Below are 17,349 nucleotides of genomic sequence, written 5' to 3' on the forward strand. Positions count from 1 at the left end.
TGAGCGTGCCGTCCATGTGTGCCCTCCCCAAGGCCATAGGTACAGGCAAAGACCGGGTCCCTGGACCAATTCCATGAACGTCTGCCAGGCCCCACTGCACCCTCAAGGGCATCTCTAGCCTCCCCCAGCTCCCTTGGGTGCCTGTGGCCTGGTTTCAGTGAGGCCCCCAGCCCAGACTCAGGGAGACCAGTCCCCGGGTACCCAGTGGCTAAGCAGGAGCCACCAGCCTGTGGGTCTCAGGTCCATTGTCACACCTGGTGCTGGCATGACTGCTGCAGCCTATTTGGTTACAGCATTTCCTCCCTTGTTTGCATGCCTCCCCACCCAGGCCCAGCTGTGAGCTCTGTCCCTGAAGGAAGGCACCTGCCCTCTGAAGCTTTGGGGCCCCCAAAGCTTCTAGGCCACAGTCCCTCAAGGTGCACTGTTCCCAGGCAGGCTGAGGCCATGACCCCCACCTCGGGACCCTCCCCACACAGTTATGGGTGAGAGCCATGCTGGCCAGCTCTGTCCTTTTGGTTGCAGGGCTGCGTGATACCCCCCCTCAGGCTGCCCCTGGGCCTGCAGTCCACTCTGCTCCACCCCGACTATAGACAGTGCCTCTCTGGGCTGGGTGTGGGGTGGTGTGCTACCCCACTGGCACCTCCATTACTGTCTCACATCAGCTGGAGACTCCAGGCCCCTCTGTCAAGCAGATCCAGGGTGACCCCTCCATAACAGGTGGGTACCAGGGGTTTGGACACAGGTAGCAATGTCGTAGGCAGCAGCTGCTTAGAGCCTGCCTGCCCAGGTCACCATCACCTAGAGGGCCTGTTGGTGCCATCAGGATTAGAAGCCCAACATGAGCACACCTGAGGGGCCCAGGAGATGGGGGCAACTCCAGGGCCCCAAGGAGGCAGGTGAGCAGGCAAGCGCTTTGCTAAACAAATCCTGTGCCCCTCCCCACCTGACTCCCCATATCTGGGGCCCCATTCAGTCTGCCCACTTGCTACTGGAAGTGCAAGTGCAAGCAGTCTGTCCTGCTGCTGGAAGCTGCCACCTGCCATGCTGGGCCTGACTTTCCTGGGCCTCGTGGCTGCACTGGGTGTCAGGCTGGGGGCCCCATTGTGCCTGTCCCGGCAACTCAGCCTGCCGGGGGACTACGTTCTGGGCGGGCTTTTCCCTCTGGGCTCGGCCGAGGATACCGGGCTAGGTGACAGGATGCAGCCCAATGCCACCATGTGCACCAGGTAGGGAGGCCGGGAGTGAGGGCAGGGGAGGTGGGGCTGGGGGAGGTCGGTCAGGGGGAGAGGCGTCAGCCACCCGCAGTCCCTGTGGCCCCAGGTTGTCGGCCCCCGGCCTGCTCTGGGCACTAGCCATGATGATGGCTGTGGAGGAGATCAACAACGCGTCCACCCTGCTCCCTGGGCTGCGTCTGGGCTATGACCTGTTCGACACATGCTCGGAGCCCGTGGTCGCCATGAAGCCCAGCCTGGTGTTCATGGCCAAAGCGGGCAGCCGCAGCATCGGCGCCTACTGTGACTACACGCAATACCAACCCCGCGTGCTGGCTGTCATCGGGCCCCACTCATCCGAGGTTGCCCTGGTCACTGGCAAGTTCTTCAGCTTCTTCCTCATGCCCCAGGTGCGCCCCCTCCCCATGTCCCATCCTCCCACCCACCTCAGGAGCCTCAGTGTCAGGAGCCACCTTCGCCTGCAGGTCAGCTACGGCGCCACCACTGACCGGCTGAGCAACCGCGAGACGTTCCCATCCTTCTTCCGCACGGTGCCCAGCGACCGTGTGCAGGCAACGGCCATGGTAGAGCTGCTGCGGGGGCTACGCTGGAACTGGGTGGCCGCCGTGGGCAGCGATGATGAGTACGGCCGGCAGGGCCTGAGCCTCTTCTCCAGCCTGGCCAACGCCAAGGGCATCTGCATAGCTTATGAGGGCCTGATGCCACTGCCCCGTGCCGGCGGCACGCGGCTGGGCTCTGTGCAGAGCCTGTTGCACCAGGTGAACCACAGCAGCGTGCAGGTGGTGGTGGTGTTCTCCTCTGCACATGCCACCTACAGCCTCTTCAGCTATACCATCCACTACAAGCTCTCACCCAAGGTATGGGTGGCCAGTGAGGCCTGGCTGACCTCAAGCCTGGTTATGATGCTACCGGGCATGGAGCGGGTGGGCACGGTGCTTGGCTTCCTGCATCAGGGTGCCGAGATGCCCGAGTTCCGGTCCTATGTGCAGACCCGCCTGGCCCAGGCCGCCGAGCCCGCCTACTGCGCCTCACTAGAGGCAGGGCGGCTGGGTCTGGAGGAACACGTGGTGGGGCCACGCTGCCCGCAGTGTGACCGCGCCTCCCCGGAGAACGTGACCGATGGGCTGCTTTACCACCAAACCTTTGCCGCCTACGCAGCCGTGTATAGCGTGGCCCATGCGCTTCACAAAGCGCTGCTCTGCAACTCCTCGGGCTGCCCCACACAGGAGCCCGTGCGGCCCTGGCAGGTGAGGTCGCAGAAGCTGTGTCTCTTGGCTCATTCCCCAATCCACTGGTGCCCCTGAGGAGGAGGTGGGGGGCGGGGAGGGGGGGGTCTGGCCAGTGGCGACTCCCTGCCCAGCCCTACCATCCCGATTTCCCCACTGCCCCCTGATCCCCTCACTGCCAGCTCCTGGAGAACATGTACAACATGAGTTTCCGTGCATACAACCGGACCCTGCAGTTCGACACCAGCGGGAATGTGGACCTGGCTTATGACCTGAAGCTGTGGGTGTGGCGGGACCAGATGCCCACGCTGCGCACTGTGGGCAGCTACAATGGCAGCCTGGAGCTCCAGTTCTCCAACATGATCTGGCACACCCCGGGAAACCAAGTGAGCACCAGTCGTGTCCAGGGAGCGGGGGCGGCCCCCAGGGCTTAGGCCAGTGCAGCCAGCCATACAGAGCCTGAGCCCTGCTGCCCGCCAGGAGCCCGTGTCCCAGTGCTCGCGGCAGTGCAGGGAGGGCCAGGTGCGCCGCGTGAAGGGCTTCCACTCCTGCTGCTACGACTGTGTGGACTGCAAGGCAGGCAGCTACCAGCGCCACCCAGGTGAGCCCTCAGGGTCCAGCCCATGCTGAGGCCCAAGTGAGGGCGGGTACCACAGGGTCGGGTCTGGGGCAGAGGCAAGGCCAGGGAAGCCAGTGGCCCCCAGCATCCCCTCTCTCCTCCCTTGCCTCAGACGATGCCCTCTGCAGCAAGTGTGACCAGGACCAGTGGTCCCCAGACCGGAGTACCCGGTGCTTCCCCCGCAGGCCCAGGTTCCTGGCGTGGGGGGAGCCGGCAGTGCTTGGGCTGCTCCTGCTGCTGGGCATCGTTCTGGTTCTGGTGCTCATAGCCCTGGGACTCTTCACCTGGCACCGGGACAGCCCACTAGTTCAGGCCGCAGGGGGGCCCCGAGCCTGCTTTGGCCTGGCCTGCCTGGGCCTGGTCTGCCTCAGCGTCCTCCTGTTCCCTGGCCGGCCCAGCACTGCCAGCTGCGTGGGCCAGCAGCTGCTGCTTCACCTCCCACTCACCGGCTGCCTGAGCACACTATTCCTGCAGGCGGCCGAGATCTTTGTGGGCTCAGAGCTGCCACCCAGCTGGACAGACTGGCTCCACAGCCGCCTGCGGGGGCCCTGGGCCTGGCTGGTAGTGCTGCTTGCCATGCTGGCAGAGGCGGCGCTCTGCTCCTGGTACCTGGCAGTCTTCCCACCGGTGGTGGTAACAAACTGGCATGTGCTGCCCACGGAGGCACTGGTGCACTGTCGCGTGAGCTCCTGGATCAGCTTCGGAGTGGTGCATGCCACCAACGCCATGCTGGCCTTTCTCTGCTTCCTGGGCACCTTCCTGGTACAGAGCCGGCCTGGCCGCTACAACAGCGCCCGCAGCCTGACCTTCGCCATGCTGGCCTACTTCATCACCTGGGTCTCCTACATCCCACTCTTTGCCAATGTACACATGGTCTCCCACCCCCCTGTGCAGATGGGCACCATTCTCTTCTGTGTGCTGGGCATCCTGGCCACCTTCCACCTGCCTAAGTGCTACCTGCTGCTGTGGCGGCCAGACCTCAACACCCCTGAGTTCTTCTTGGGAGGGGGTCCCAGTGACGCCAGAGGGCAAGGCAGCAGTGGGGTCGGGGAGGAGACTCAGGGGAAAAACAAGTGACCCTTGAGTAGGTGACGTCACCCCAGTGAACTCAGACCTCGTTGAGTCACCCCCAAACCAAGTTTCCATGCAGCAACCTGCAGACTGTGCCTTAACTCCACTGAGACAGCCCTAGATTCTGCTCACTTTGACCCCAGAGTGACCTCCAGAGTGCATAAGCGGCCTCAGCCCAATGGGATCTCATCACCTGAGGCCCCAGAGTTAGGCTCTGTCTTGTCCTGACCGAGCCCTGGCCTACACAGGTGACCCAGCCCCCCTGTTCCGGTCAGAGGCCCATGGAGGGTTCTTGGGGCTCCATGAAGCTACACTGAGTGCTCAGGAAGACCCCAGGGGCCACATGAAGGCAAAGCTGGGTGTCACTTGCCTGCTTGGGCCCAGTGGGAGGCCCCCACCCAGCATCCTCTCCAAGCATCACAAGAGTGGGATGTTGGGAGGTGGATGGGGCTTTCTCAACCCCTCTGCAGGAGTGTGTACCTGACCTGGGCCCCAGCACAAGGCAGAGGCCTCCTCAGAAGGGAGGGGGCACCCATCTTCCTTCTCTCTCCCTGGCCAGTGAGCCAGCAGAATGGGGGCCAGTCACCTCCAGCACCACAGACAGAACCCAGGCAGGTGAGGGGGCGGGGTCAGCACTATGGCCAGCACCAGCCACAGGGACCCCTACCCCCCACCCCACCACTGCCCCAGAGCCAGGAGCCAGCACCACGGACAGAAGACTGCCTGCCAGGTCGGCTGTGGGCAGGGCCTTGGTGAGCTGGCACCCAGAGGACAGCACCAAGCCAGTCCTGGGTCAGTTCTCAGCTGGACCCTGGGGAAGCTGACCCAGCCCCTGCAGCCCAACCTCCTAAATTGGGGAAGAGACATAGGTCACACATCAGTCCCATAAAATTAAATGCTTTTTAGTGTTTAAAATAGCATTTACACAGAAGCAGCTCTATTAACTATCTGGACGACGCTCCCAACTGGATATAGTATCTACAGTGCAGACATGTGCAGGCCAGAGATGCCGGACGGAAGCGACGTGCATGTGTGCGGGCGTGGGTGGGTGGGAGGCCACCCCAAGATCGCGAGGAAGGCTGAGCTGGCCACGCCCTCTGCTCTAAACCCTGCCCCTGCAGCAGCTGTGCGCGTCTGTGGCCCTCACTCCTCAGGGTCCCCCATCCTGCCACCTCCCCCTCACTGTCCTCCCACACACCTCCAGACACAACCTGTGTCCCTGCAGGGGGGACACACGAAACTGTTCTGGTGGCTGGGGTAGGGGACAGCTGTCTTGGCTGCCACCCCACAGAGCACACAGGTCAGACAATAAATAAATAAATTAGATCCCTACCTTGGGCAGCCACAGAGGGACCTTGGGGCTATGATTCTAACCCCGAGAGGATCCCCCCCAATCCTGGCCTAGGCAAGATGGGTGGGGCCAAGGCCTAGTGGCCACCTCTCAGCTCAGTTTGAGGCCCCGTGCGCAGCTCTGTGGGCAAGCTGGGGTCCCTGAGGCATACGCCAAGAGGGGTGAGTCAGACCTGCCCGAGCACAGGGAGATGCCCCTCCTGCCCAGTGTCTGCACTGACAGCTCCAGCCAGGGGTGGATGAGCCGCCATCCAGATCACGGTGGTCTGGGCTGCCCTCAGCCCCTCCTCTCCAGCCTGCTGCCACTCTGTCCAGGCCCAGACCCCATGGCAGCAAGCACAGGTCTGACCTGGGATGGCTGCTAAGGCAAGCCCACACAAGCTCTAGGAGCAGGGCCCTCCTGCAAGAGCAGGACCCTGGGCCTCCCCACAGCAGGGCTGGGCTGAAGGCACTCTCGCCTGGTCACATGATATCCACGAAGAACTCACAGGGGTTCCCCATGGCTTTCTGGAAAGACTGGCGGCTGCCCGTCAGCTCTGGCGGGACAGCGGCCAGCTCCCGGACAGGTGGCCCCCCAGGTGGCCCACCCACCACCGAGTAGGCCTTTGTCAGGGGGTGCAGCGGGGGGAGCCCTGGGGCAGCAGCTGAGGCCTGGCTGCGCGGGCTGCTGCCACGGCTGAGCTGGCTAGGCGGACGCTCCCGCCAGCCACTGCTACCCGCCCCGCTTGGTGCCGTGTGGTCTGACTCGCTGCCACTGCCCCCAGCTCCAGCCGACCGGCTCTCCTTCTCACGGCCCAGGGCCCGACGGCTGCTCCCGCCAGCACTCCGGGTGGACCCACTGCTTTTGCTTCCTGAGGTCAAGAACAGGGTAGAGGAATGGTATGGTCAGTACTAGGCCTTCCCTCTTCCAAGACAGATGGCCATGGTCGGGACCGCCAGGGGCAGCACCAATGGTCCTGAGAGGGTACAGGTAGGGGTGGGCAGCCATGCAGACATGAGGGCCGGACTGGCCCAGCCCAGGGAAGCAGGAGCAGCTGCAGCAGGCAGAGGAGAAGAGATGCGGGGTGGGGCAGGGGCAGGGCAGTAGCAGACAGGCAGGGATGCTCCAGGGCCAGCTCGATCCCCACTCCTCACACCAGTGCCTGGACCGAGGGCCTGGTCTTGCAGCTGGGAAATGGAGGCCCAGAGGAGGCTGTGTGCCCGGGGCACTGCCAGCCATCATGGGCTCCCCACCCGAGACCCGCCTTTCATCTGCCCCCAGAGCCCTGGCCGGCTACTCAGCTCAGCCCCTCCTGGGCACTCAGGACATGTTGGGAACCTGAAGACGCCCACTGGCTGGGGACGTGCGGAGGGGGACGCCGAGCAGGACCCTGGCTTACCGGCCCCGAGGGTCCGCTCCGCTAGTCCTTCAGTCTAAGGCTTGCTCAGCACAAAGCAAGGGATAGAGGAGTTACACACCAGCGGCCAGGCACCCACACCACCAGCTGGGCCTGTGCAAGGTCCACCGGCACCCAACACGCTTCCCCTTGGACATTGCTGCCCCTGCTCCACTGTTCTCTCTCCCCCCATTCCCTCCTGTCCATCAAGCCACCCACCAGACCTTTCCCCAGATGCTGGGGGCATGTGCCCACTGGCCTCAGCACCCAACATGCTTCCCCTTGGAAACTGCTGCCCCTGATCCACTGTCCTCTCTCCCCATCCCCTTCTGGTTCCACCGAGTCACCCATAAGACCTCTCCCCTGATGCTTTTGGGGGCATGTGCCCATGGGCCTTGCTGTGCCCCCCACTCAGCCTCAGGACAGTGTCCCAACAGGTGCTCCTCTGTGACACCCCAACCCCACTGCTCAACTGCCCTTCACGGCCCAGCAGCAGGCTGCAGCTATCTGCGAAACTGTCACCTCTGCTCCCTGCTGTGCTACAGGTGCTGGGGGGAGGGTCTCAGGGCCCCTCTGCTGCTCCCCCACCCTGGGCCATCACATCCCATGCCCCCATTCCCACACCATCTCTCTCTGCCTCTGCCACATCTGGACCACCAACACACCCACACAACCCCTGAAGACTCTAGGCTCTTCTCTCCAGCCTCTGACCACTCACCCCTTTCAGAAGAAGCCACCCAGGGCCCGAGCACAGAGCAGATGGGAGTGCAGGGCAGGGGGCGGGCACGCAGGGCAGAGCCAGGCTGTGGGGGAGGGGGCTGGGCTTGAAGGTAGGGGCCCTCACCTTCACTCTGCTGACTCCCGGCACTGCCGCTGCCGTAGCCGAAGCCAGGGTCCTGATATGCGGGCGGGAAGCAGGGTGGGGGCCCCGGGTACTGGTAGGGGTAACCCTGACCCAGGGGCCAGGGGGCAGCCGGGTGGGGCAGCGGGGCCAGCGTGTCCTGATCGGAGGCCCCACTGGAGCCACTGTTGAGGTTCAGGGCGGCAAGATCTGCGAGAGGGGAGGGCAGAGGGAGTGCGGGTGAGGGTGGGGAGGGCGGCCTTCCCTCGGGGACTCCGCTCTGCAGCCCCACTCACTGCTGCACAGGTCCCCGAAGACGTAGTAGCACTGCTCTGAGAAGGTGACCTTGTTGACTGTGTGCCGCAGGAAGCCACGCTTCAGCATGCTGCTGGCGTACTTGCGCGCCTCCCGCCGCTCCCGGAAGCCCTCCAGGTGCGCGTACAGCCAGTCCACCACATCTGCCCCTGGGTGGCAGCAGGCGGCAGTCAGAGGCAGGGACCTGGTCCCACCCCCAACACCCTCCCCAACCCCCCACTAAACCCCCACCCCCACCCCGCCCACCACTTGCAGAAGCCCTCCAGGTGCACACACAGCCAGTCCACCACATCTGCGCCTGCGTGGCAGCGGGCAACAGTCGGGCAGGGACCCAGCCCCACCCCCACCCCCGGGTGCAGGAGCCTCACCGATGACAGCGTTGGCGATGGTGATCTTGAGCCACATGCGGTCCCGGATCTCCAAGCCCGAGTCCGGCAGCTGCATAACCCGGACGACAGCACCCATGTCGCTCTTCACAGTCAGCGGCGCCTCCTCCAGCTCTGCAAGGCACAGCCCCCCTCCTCAGCCCGAGTGGCTGACAGGTGGCACAGGGCCAGAACAGACCCCAGGCCCAGCCTGCTTCCCCACTTCAGAGGCCAGGCTCTGCTGGCCGAGCAACTGTGAGGCTCAGGGCCAGCGCTGAGTGGCCCCGCAGAGTCAGGGAGCAGGCACGGGGCGGGAGGGGTTTGGACCTTCATCTCCCACCCTGTCCGACCAGGAAAAGGCCCCCCTGGCCCTGCAGACCAGAGCCCCAGGGGCTGATATCAGGCGTCCTCTACCCCCTCCCCTGCGAGCTGGGGCTGTTAGTCATGTTAGTGGCAGGAAAGCAGGGTGAGTGCCCCACACAGGCACCTGCCTCTCCCTGCCCCCGCCACACAGACCCCAGGGCTCGCCGAGCCCCTCCAGGCATCTCCCACTCCCACTGCTAGGACAGAGAGCAGGGAGGAGGGCGGGAGCAGGCACCCTCGCATCCAATCATGAGGACCCGGCAGCACCGTGAACACTCAAGGCTGGCGTGGCAACCGCACCCAGTGTGTGCCTGGCCAGGGCCTTGGTTCCCAACCTTATGAGCTGCCACTTACGCGGAGCGCCAGGCACAGAGCTGGTTAGTGAGGAGGAGCTGGTGCGCGTGACGGCGCTGGAGCAGGGGCTCGTACCGTAGCGGGGCAGGGCTCCCGTCAACGCTGCCGTGTGGGACAGCCAGGCGGCTGGGTCGATGGGCCGAACTGGATCCGCTGGGCAGCCATAGCATGGCAACAGACGGACAGATGGACGGTGTGGGGGGAAGTGGAACACAGGACAGAGAAGAGGCCCTTCAGGCTGGGCTAGGTGCCCCACCCCCACCCCGCCGGCCCCAGGGGGTCACTCACCCCTCGGGATGGTGAAGTAGCTGCGGGGCGTTGGGTCCCAGCACTTGGCCACTGTAAGGCTGATGGGCCTGCAGGGTGGGCGGGTCACAAGGTGACCCAGGCAGCCCCCTCCCCTCCACTGTCCCACCCCTACACGCCTCACCCCCACACGCCTCACCCCGTCTGGGACACAATCTCCCGCAGGACCCGCACAGCATCATCGTTGCTCATGTTCTCGAAGTTGACATCATTCACCTGGGGGCAAGAGGTCAGCATGGTGGGTGGGGGTGCTGCTCTTCCCACCCCCCCAGAAGCTTTCCTGGCCCGCACCTGCAGCAGCATGTCTCCCGGCTCGATGCGGCCATCAGCAGCAACAGCCCCACCCTTCATGATGGAGCCGATGTAGATGCCACCGTCGCCCCGGTCATTGCTCTGGCCCACAATGCTGATGCCCAGGAAGTGATGCCTCTCTGCGGGGCAGGGGGGTGGTGAGCAGGTGTGCCCCCACCACCACTGTGCCCTGCCCAGCACCCCACAGAGGCCTCACCCATGTTGAGTGTGACGGTGATGATGTTGAGGGACATGGTGGAGTCCGTGATGCTGCTGAAAGAGGAGGCCTGCAGGGGGCGCCAGGTGAGGGGCTGTGAGTGGGACCCATCTGCCCACCCCAGCCTACACCTGTCCAGTCCACAGCTGCTCAGTCCACACCTGACTGGTTCACACCTGCCAGCCCACACCTGCAAGATTCACACCTGCCTGGCCCTAACCTGACTGATCTGGAACTACCTGGTTCACACCTGCCCAGTTCACACCTGCCTGGCCCACACCTGCAATATTCACACCTGCCTGGCCCACACTTGCCTGGTTCACACCTGCCCGGCCCACACCTGCCCAGTCTGCACCTACCCGGTCTGTCTGCCGCAGGCGCTGTTTCCGCCGCCGGCGCTTGTGTTTCCGGATGAGCCTGGAGGAGGTGCTCTGCTCCGTGGAGCTGCTCAGCCTGGGGGAGCCCAGAGTCAGGGTCTGGCCACCCCCCATATAGTTGAACTCAAAGGGGTAGAGGCAAGGCTGAACCTGAGGAAACCATCCCAACCCTGCAGGCAGTGAGCAGCCAGCAGGGTCTCCTGCCCAGGTGCACACGCCCATGCATACATATATGTGTGGTCCAGGGCACACATCCTGCCCCACCTTGCACCCTCACCCTCACCCACCGGCTTGTGTTGTCATCTTCATCCGAGTCGATGAAGCTGCTGGACTCAAGTTCACTGCTCAGCACGGTGGACGCACTGTCAGGGGGCAGCCCCAATTCCCGCCGCCGGTCCCCCCTTGGGTGCCCATTGGTCCGGGCTGCTGTGGGGACAGCAGGGATGGGGGCTGGCCATGAGATCCCCTGGAAGTCATGGGCAGCCCCTGCAACCTCAAGCACTCTTTCACCTGGGAGCTGGCAGGGTGACTGCAGGGCTGCTGAGGGGTCACTAGGATCCAGGGTATTTGGGTCTGGAACCTCTGCCAAGGGACCACCACTGGAAGGGGGGCCAGGAGGGGCTTGGGGTGCCCACGGGGGCCCCAGGGAGGTCCAGGGCATGGCCTCATTACCCTCTTCACGGTTCCGGCGTCGGGCTCGCTCCCGCCGGTGGCTGACCAATGACTCCGTGCCAGTCTCGTTGTCCATCCCATCGCGGCTGCCGGCCACATTCGGGCTGTGCCGAGGAGGGCTGGGCTGGGGCGGCCAGGCCACTCATGCCTCAAACACCCTCTCAGCTCCTCTCCTCCCAACGTCCAGTGGGACCTCGACTCCAGCAGAGCCCCCATCTACCCACTGGCCCACTCTGGGCCTCTCCACTTGCCCCTCCTCTGCTGACCAGCACCTACTGACCGTGGGTCCCTGCTCAGTTGCCCCTCCCCATTTCCAACAGGCTGGCAGGACGCAAGCCCTTCAGCTCCACTGGGCTCAGCACAGCCCCCCAGAATCCTTACTGGAAGGAGGGAGGCCGGGAGTCCCCGATGCCGCCTGTCCGCTCAAGAGGCGGGGGCAGGTCTGTGTGCCCATCAGTGCCCTGAGACCCTGCATCCGAGTGCGCACCCTCAGCCAGGACCAGCTGTGGACAAGAGCAGGGCTCAGGAGCCAGCATCCAGGCGACCCCGGCAGGGCACCAGGCATGGGCAGTACCTTCTTCCACTCCCACCAGCCCAGGGCCCTCCGCCAGCATCCCATGGACTCACCCAGGAGACCACACGGCCGTTGAAACAGGGTAGCTTGGCATTATCGTCAGAGATCTCCTCCTTTACAACCCTGCAGGCAGACACAGCTGTGAGGCAGCCACACTGGGGCCTGCTCCCACCTCTGGGCTCTGGACTAAGGCCCCCAGCTTGTCCGGGGTGTGGGTCACATGGGGCATCCGGCCACACACCCAGATGCCGGTCTGTGCGGATGCCCTCGCCCAGCACTTCCACTACTGGAGACTGTCACCATCCTTCCAAGGACCCCACCCAGGGCCCATGGGGCCCAGACACAAATGCAAGTATCCTCCTTGCTCTGTGTGACTCCCCCGGACTTCATATCGCGAGGGCAGGGCCCAGGTCACAGCAGGCTTCAGTACAAGTCAGGTGTGGGCAGACCCCCCGGGAGGTGCACAGCACACAGACCCGCAAGCTCACACTCCAGGAGCAGGCCACCACCCTCCTGACCTGTTGGCCCAGCCAAGGAGACAGAAACAGACCCCCACTCACAACACTGGCCCAACTTGAAGGGTGGCCAAGTGCAGGGCCAGCAGGGCCCATGGAGAAGCCTCAGGCCCTGAAGGTCAGCAAGTGTCACCAGCTCTACCACTGCCCAATGGCTAGCCTGGCCTGTCCCTTCATGCTGCCCCCAGCAGGTGGGCCTGGAAGGACAGGAGAGGCAGATGGCCGAGGCCCAGGGCAACTCTAACTGGGAAGGAAGCCAATGACCCTGGGGTCAGAAACAGGTTGGGGAGGTCCAGGAGTCAGGTTCAAAGGGGTGAGAAGGGCAGCAGGGAAGGGCCATGGGGCAGGGCAGACAGTGCTGTGGCCCAGACACATCCCACACTGTGGCCTCCCGGAGGCCCAGGGAGCAGGGTGGGCAGGGCAGGGCCGGCAGCAGGCCCCTGGGGCGCAGCCCTGCCCAGCACCGCAGATTTCCACACCTGGGATGAGGGCCCAGTGTAGAAACAGGAGTTGCAGACCAGGCAGGAAGTAGCCTCGTGGCCTATGGGCCCAGACACCTCAACTCAGCGTGTCCAAGGCAGCAGCAGGGGGCAGGAAGTCCCCAAGAGCAAGGCTCCAGTCCACCCCACCCACCAGGAGAGCCCCAAGACCTCAGGGCAGAGTGCAGAGAGGAGACAGGGCAGCCTGGAGGGGGCACTCTGCCAGGGTCCTATAGTGACTCCATCAGATGCCTCCCAGGCCAGCCACACAGGCACAGATGAGGTGGACAGAACAATGGACACGAGTCATTTCTCAGGACCCCCTCTCCCCAGTGAGGAACAGACAAAGTGTCTGCAGCCCCCATCACGCACCACAGAGCTGAGCTCTGGGGTGGCCGAGATCCAGCCCAAGAGTCAGTCCAGGAGACCACACAGAAGGAGTCACCACAGGAAGACCTGCAGTGGCCTGGGGACACCTGGGGTTCTGCCAGCTGCAGCCAGGAGATGGGGGGTTGCAGCAAGTCCTCCAGGGGGCCCAGCGGGCCCCGAGCACCACCTCTGAGTGATTGCAGCAAGAAACCCAAGGGGGAACCTGGTTCTCACTTCACAGTCCAGGTGGCCTGGCCAGCAGCCTCCCCTCCTTCCCTGCACTCATGACCCCGCCCTTTTGACTCATAGCACAAGGTCCATGGGGCTTCCCAGAGGTGGACACCTCAGGCGGCACCCTGAACCCCCACTGCCTGCACAGCCAGTGCCTCCAGGAAATTGGTCACCCAGAGCTGCCTGAGGCCCCCATGCAGCCCACCCACACATGAATGCCCCCCCCAGGGCCCAGAGGCCCTGCTTCCCCAGTCCTCCCCACCCTGAGAGATATACACCTTCTGGCTGGAACTAAAGGGCACCCAGCCTTCCCCCTGGGGGTCAGGGCATCGAGGAGCAGCTAGTCAGGATAGCCAGGAGGGAGGGGGAGGGGAAAGGCCTCGCCCTCCCCAGGGGCAAGCCCAGCATCAGGGGCACGGTGCTGCCCATCCCGAGTGATGGCCAGGAACAGGGACGAGGTTGGGGGTGGAGTTGGGGGAGGCCTCAACCAAGCCTGGGGAAATGCCCCCCAATCCAGAGCGCCTTCCCTGAGCCTGAGAGTACACCTCAGGAGCTGTGGTCAGCAAAGACATGAACCCTCAGGGTGGCCACCCAGGGGAACCTCTGTTGGCATATTGCCCCCAGCTCTGGGATTCCTGGTGAGACCCCTGATAACCTGGAACTTGGGCTGTCCAGCCCCACCCGCCACCCCCGCAGACGCACCCCAGCGAGGAATCTGCTCAGAGCAGGGCCCGTACAGAGCAGGGCTCCCTGCTCAGAGCGAGGAGCCCAGGAACTCCTGGGCTCCCAGAGACCCAGTGGGATGCCCCACCTATGTCCTCAGAGACACAGGGTTGCCCCAGGAATCAGGGTCCTCAGTTCCCACAGAGCCTTCATCTGTACCCCCACTGCCTCCTGACCAGGCTTGGGCTCTGCAGGCTCCAGGGTGAAGGGTCTAGACCCTAGACCCTCCATGCCTGACTACAAGCTCCAGGGGGTGAGGCATCTAGAACCTCCCAATACCAGGGGCACTGACTGCAGATGGCAGAGCTGCAAAGGGCAGAGTGGGAGCTCAGGCCACTTGGACCAGGCCAAGCGCAGCCCCCACCACAGCCCCCAGGGCCCACAGACAGATGGCCCTACAGACCAGAGCTCCTGGCCCAGAGATGCAGGGCCCAGGGCCACTGCCAAGTCCAGGGAGGCCTGGAGTCCACAAGGCAGTGGAAGCCTGTGAGCATGGCTGCACACCAAGCCCAAAGCTGAGCACCTCTGGGCCAGCCCAGCACAGGCTCTGAGAGCCTCCCCAGCTTCACTGGAACACACAGCTATGACCTGCATAGGAAGAGTGGGAGGGAGGCACAGGACTCTCTACCCATTTGCCAAAGATGCTCTACCCACTTGCCAAAGATGCTCATGGAGAGCGAGGCCTGGCCAAAGCAAGTGGCTATGACCACACCTTAGACTTAGGAAGATTTCCCTTCCTGGCCAGAGAGGCCAAGAACTGAGACGTCAGGAACAGAGGCCTTAGCAGGGTCAGGGACCTCACAATCACCAATCTGAGACCACCCCTCTCATAAGGGGGCCACTTCCCCAGCCCAGCCAGGACCTGCCCCCTCTTTCTCCAACCTCCAGCTATATCCATTAGGGAGCCAAGGTGAGGCTAACTCTCATTTATACTAAAGTGTGAGTGACTAATCAGACACTCCCAGAGGAAATTTATTCCACTGAGTAAATGATTCTACAGAATAAACAGAACCTGGAATTCTGTAGGTAGATCTCAAGAGAGGGAAGGAAGGAGGCAGATCCCCTCCAAGGGTCCCTGAGGCCAACAGGCCACCAATCACAGGTCTGGGGGTGGGGGTGGGGAATAAGATGAGCCTCCCCTGCCCTGTCCGCCCATGCCCACTGCACCTTCCAGAGTCACCCCAATCCCTCCCTCTGTCCCAGCCCAGCCTACCATCCTGGTCTTGTTCCCTCCCCCACATCTCAGTCATGCTCAGACAACCTGAAGAACTCCTACTCTTGCTTCAAGACCCAGATCTTGCCTGCCCACCATGACCTCCTGGGCCAGGGCATCCATGGGTCCTGAAAATCCTCTAGCAGGCACAGCCTCTGCTGGGAGTGTACCTCGAGTGGGGCAGGGGGTCTCTGCAGCTCAGTGGCTATTAGACACACGAGGAAGGTCAGGCCCCTCAGGCTGCACCCCAGATCATGGTCCGAGGGCAGCAACCTGGGGGGCTGGGCACACAGTGTGCCACACACTCCTCTCAGTGTGTAAAAGAGCACATGTGATTTCAGTAGTTTTTGTTAAAATGATAAACTAAGTTAAAAAACAAAAGCACCCTTTCACATACCTGATGCTCACAGCCAAAGCAGAGCAGGCTCAGAAAAGTGAGACTGTAGGCGACCAACCAGCTGAGGCGGGGTTTTGGGAGGGGGGGGGGCAGCCAGTGTCGAGGACCAGGCTCCCCAGTCTATGCCCTACCCTGTGAAGCCTGGCCTGGGGGCAGCTCCTAACCTGAGCCCAGCAGGGCTGGGGGCTGCCAAGGACCCATTCCCCGTTCTCTACCTCTCTCTGCAGAGAGACTAGACTGCATAAGACAGTCTAGTTGCCCCCATGTCCCTCAGGCCTCCCTGGGAGCCACAAAGTGGCCTCAGCCTGACCAGACCTGGGATTGCCCAGGGTCGGTGCAAACCACAGAATCCAGGAAATGGCCTCAATGTCAAAGTCCCAAGACGCAGCCACAGACAAGGACACGGGCTGCCTAAGGGCGCCCAAGCACACCTGCTCAGCCCAGGCGGCCTCTGGGTGCCCCCCCCCCCAGCACTGCCAAGCGGGGGACTCAGGTTACCCATGGTTGTGCTGGGTCAGGGCTCGAGAGTCCAGCCAGCCTCCAGTTCACCGCTCACCGTTTCAGAGGCCCAGCCCGGCACAAGCAGGAAGTCCCCTCAGCTGGGACAGCCACCACTAAGGGCAGACATGAGAACTCTGACCCAGAGGCTGCCCGAGTCAGCAGCTGGCCTGCACTGCTCTCAGGAACCCAAGTGGCATGTGGTTCAGCAGGGACACAGGCCCTGTGGCCAGCAACCCCAAGGCTGGGGTGGGTGGAATAAAGCCCCATGTTGCCCAGTGACCCTTGGCCCCTGCCCTGTCCTGAGGACCCTGGAGAAGGGGGCCAGGAGAATGCTGTTTTAAGCTTCCAGAAACTCCTGCAGACCCCTGCAGATAGATATGTGCCCTTGCCCAGATCACCTCATTTCCCCTGTGCTAACTAGGAGACCCACTGGATGGCTGGCACCCTATCCCCACCCTAACCCCTTCCCCCCAACGCTTGGAAACTCCTCCGACCCCAAGCCTCATGAATCCCACCCACCCTCCACATAAAGGGGGCAGCGGACTCTAAGTCTGACAGGTGCCAAGATGGGATTTCGGAGGTCCACTTCGACCACAGACCTCCACCGCAAGTCACACACTCAGAACAGGGCCCAGGGTGAATGGAGAAGCCAAGACCGCTCTCCGCCCACCGTCCAGCGCTCTCAGACCCCGGGGCAGGCAGTCAGGGGCCCAGGCGTCTTATGCTCAGAGCACAGACAGGTGGGACACACGCAGCAGGGCGCGCAGACACCGCCCAGGTCACAACCCCAGGATCCCCTGCCCTGCCTGGCCGGACAGGTGCCTACCGCGCGCACCCGCGCACAGGCCCTACGGCCCACTGACCCGAAGTCCTGGTCCATGGACTTGAAGAAGAATTTGTAGGTGTGCACGGGCCGGTTGCTGAGCACGTTCTTGAAGTCGGCCAGCGTGACGCGCTCGGGCGCCACTGGCAGCTTGACCAGGTACGGCGTCTCCTCCTCGTCCATGTGATAGATGATCTTGGTCTCCGCCATGGCGCGGCGCTCAGGCCCGGCTCGGGCCTCGGACGCGGGCGCCTCCCCGCTGCCGGCCCGCGCCCCGCCCGCGCGCCGCTCCCGGCCCGGCCGCGACCAGGCCCCCGCGTCCCCGCCCGGCCGCTCCGGCCCCGCCCGCCCTGCCGGCCTCAGCCCCGGCCCTGGCCCCTGTTCCGACCCCGCGCGCACCCCGGCTGCTATCCTGCCGCCCGCGGCCGCCCATGCGCCCCCGGCCCGGGACGCAGGCAGGGAGGGCGCGAGGCCCGCCGCGTCCGTGCGCCCCGCCGCCGCCCCCTCGGGCCGCGCGTTAAAGGGACCGCGGATCCAGCTACGAGCGGC

General features: G+C 63.8%; 2 protein-coding genes across 7 annotated transcripts; one reads left to right on the plus strand and one right to left on the minus strand.

Moving 5' to 3' along the window:
- The first annotated feature begins 1,109 nt into the window (after positions 1–1,109).
- TAS1R3 (taste 1 receptor member 3) lies at positions 1,110–5,068 on the plus strand. Of its 2 annotated transcripts, XM_070474123.1 has the most exons (5): positions 1,110–1,621; positions 1,697–2,479; positions 2,641–2,844; positions 2,939–3,059; positions 3,190–5,068. In XM_070474123.1, exons 1-5 carry the CDS (start codon positions 1,208–1,210, stop codon positions 4,152–4,154), a joined length of 2,487 nt encoding a protein of 828 aa, XP_070330224.1. In that variant the 5' UTR covers positions 1,110–1,207; the 3' UTR covers positions 4,155–5,068. The 2 variants fall into 2 exon arrangements, with proteins under 2 accessions (XP_070330224.1, XP_070330223.1); XM_070474122.1 differs by having other exon boundaries at positions 1,110–2,479.
- On the minus strand, positions 5,030–17,349 carry DVL1 (dishevelled segment polarity protein 1). Of its 5 annotated transcripts, none has more exons than XM_020873702.2 (15): positions 16,841–17,349; positions 11,603–11,672; positions 11,357–11,478; positions 10,976–11,061; positions 10,591–10,729; positions 10,286–10,379; positions 9,927–9,996; positions 9,710–9,849; positions 9,558–9,634; positions 9,401–9,468; positions 9,113–9,265; positions 8,399–8,530; positions 8,012–8,179; positions 7,719–7,925; positions 5,030–6,349 (listed from the first exon to the last, which is right to left on the minus strand). In XM_020873702.2, exons 1-15 carry the CDS (start codon positions 17,008–17,010, stop codon positions 5,961–5,963), a joined length of 2,085 nt encoding a protein of 694 aa, XP_020729361.1. In that variant the 5' UTR covers positions 17,011–17,349; the 3' UTR covers positions 5,030–5,960. The 5 variants fall into 5 exon arrangements, with proteins under 5 accessions (XP_020729361.1, XP_020729360.1, XP_020729362.1 ...); XM_020873701.2 differs by having other exon boundaries at positions 10,591–10,726; positions 10,976–11,079; XM_020873703.2 differs by having other exon boundaries at positions 9,188–9,265; positions 10,976–11,079; positions 16,841–17,348.

The sequence above is a fragment of the Odocoileus virginianus genome, chromosome 11 (genome assembly GCF_023699985.2).
Source record: "Odocoileus virginianus isolate 20LAN1187 ecotype Illinois chromosome 11, Ovbor_1.2, whole genome shotgun sequence".
Lineage (NCBI taxonomy): Eukaryota > Metazoa > Chordata > Mammalia > Artiodactyla > Cervidae > Odocoileus > Odocoileus virginianus.

What these genes read in the sequence shown, in the direction of transcription:
- DVL1 (XM_020873700.2), bottom strand. Translation starts at nt 17,010, where the DNA reads ATGGCGGAGACCAAGATCATCTATCACATGGACGAGGAGGAGACGCCG. An exon ending in CACCGTCACACTCAACATGG is followed by an intron (nt 9,850 to 9,926) that starts GTGAGGCCTCTG and finishes CCTGCCCCGCAG; the next exon opens with AGAGGCATCACTTCCTGGGC. An exon ending in CTACTTCACCATCCCGAGGG is followed by an intron (nt 9,266 to 9,400) that starts GTGAGTGACCCC and finishes ATGGCTGCCCAG; the next exon opens with CGGATCCAGTTCGGCCCATC.
- TAS1R3 (XM_070474122.1), top strand. Translation starts at nt 1,208, where the DNA reads ATGCCACCATGTGCACCAGGTAGGGAGGCCGGGAGTGAGGGCAGGGGA. An exon ending in AGCCCGTGCGGCCCTGGCAG is followed by an intron (nt 2,480 to 2,640) that starts GTGAGGTCGCAG and finishes CCTCACTGCCAG; the next exon opens with CTCCTGGAGAACATGTACAA. An exon ending in GGCACACCCCGGGAAACCAA is followed by an intron (nt 2,845 to 2,938) that starts GTGAGCACCAGT and finishes GCTGCCCGCCAG; the next exon opens with GAGCCCGTGTCCCAGTGCTC.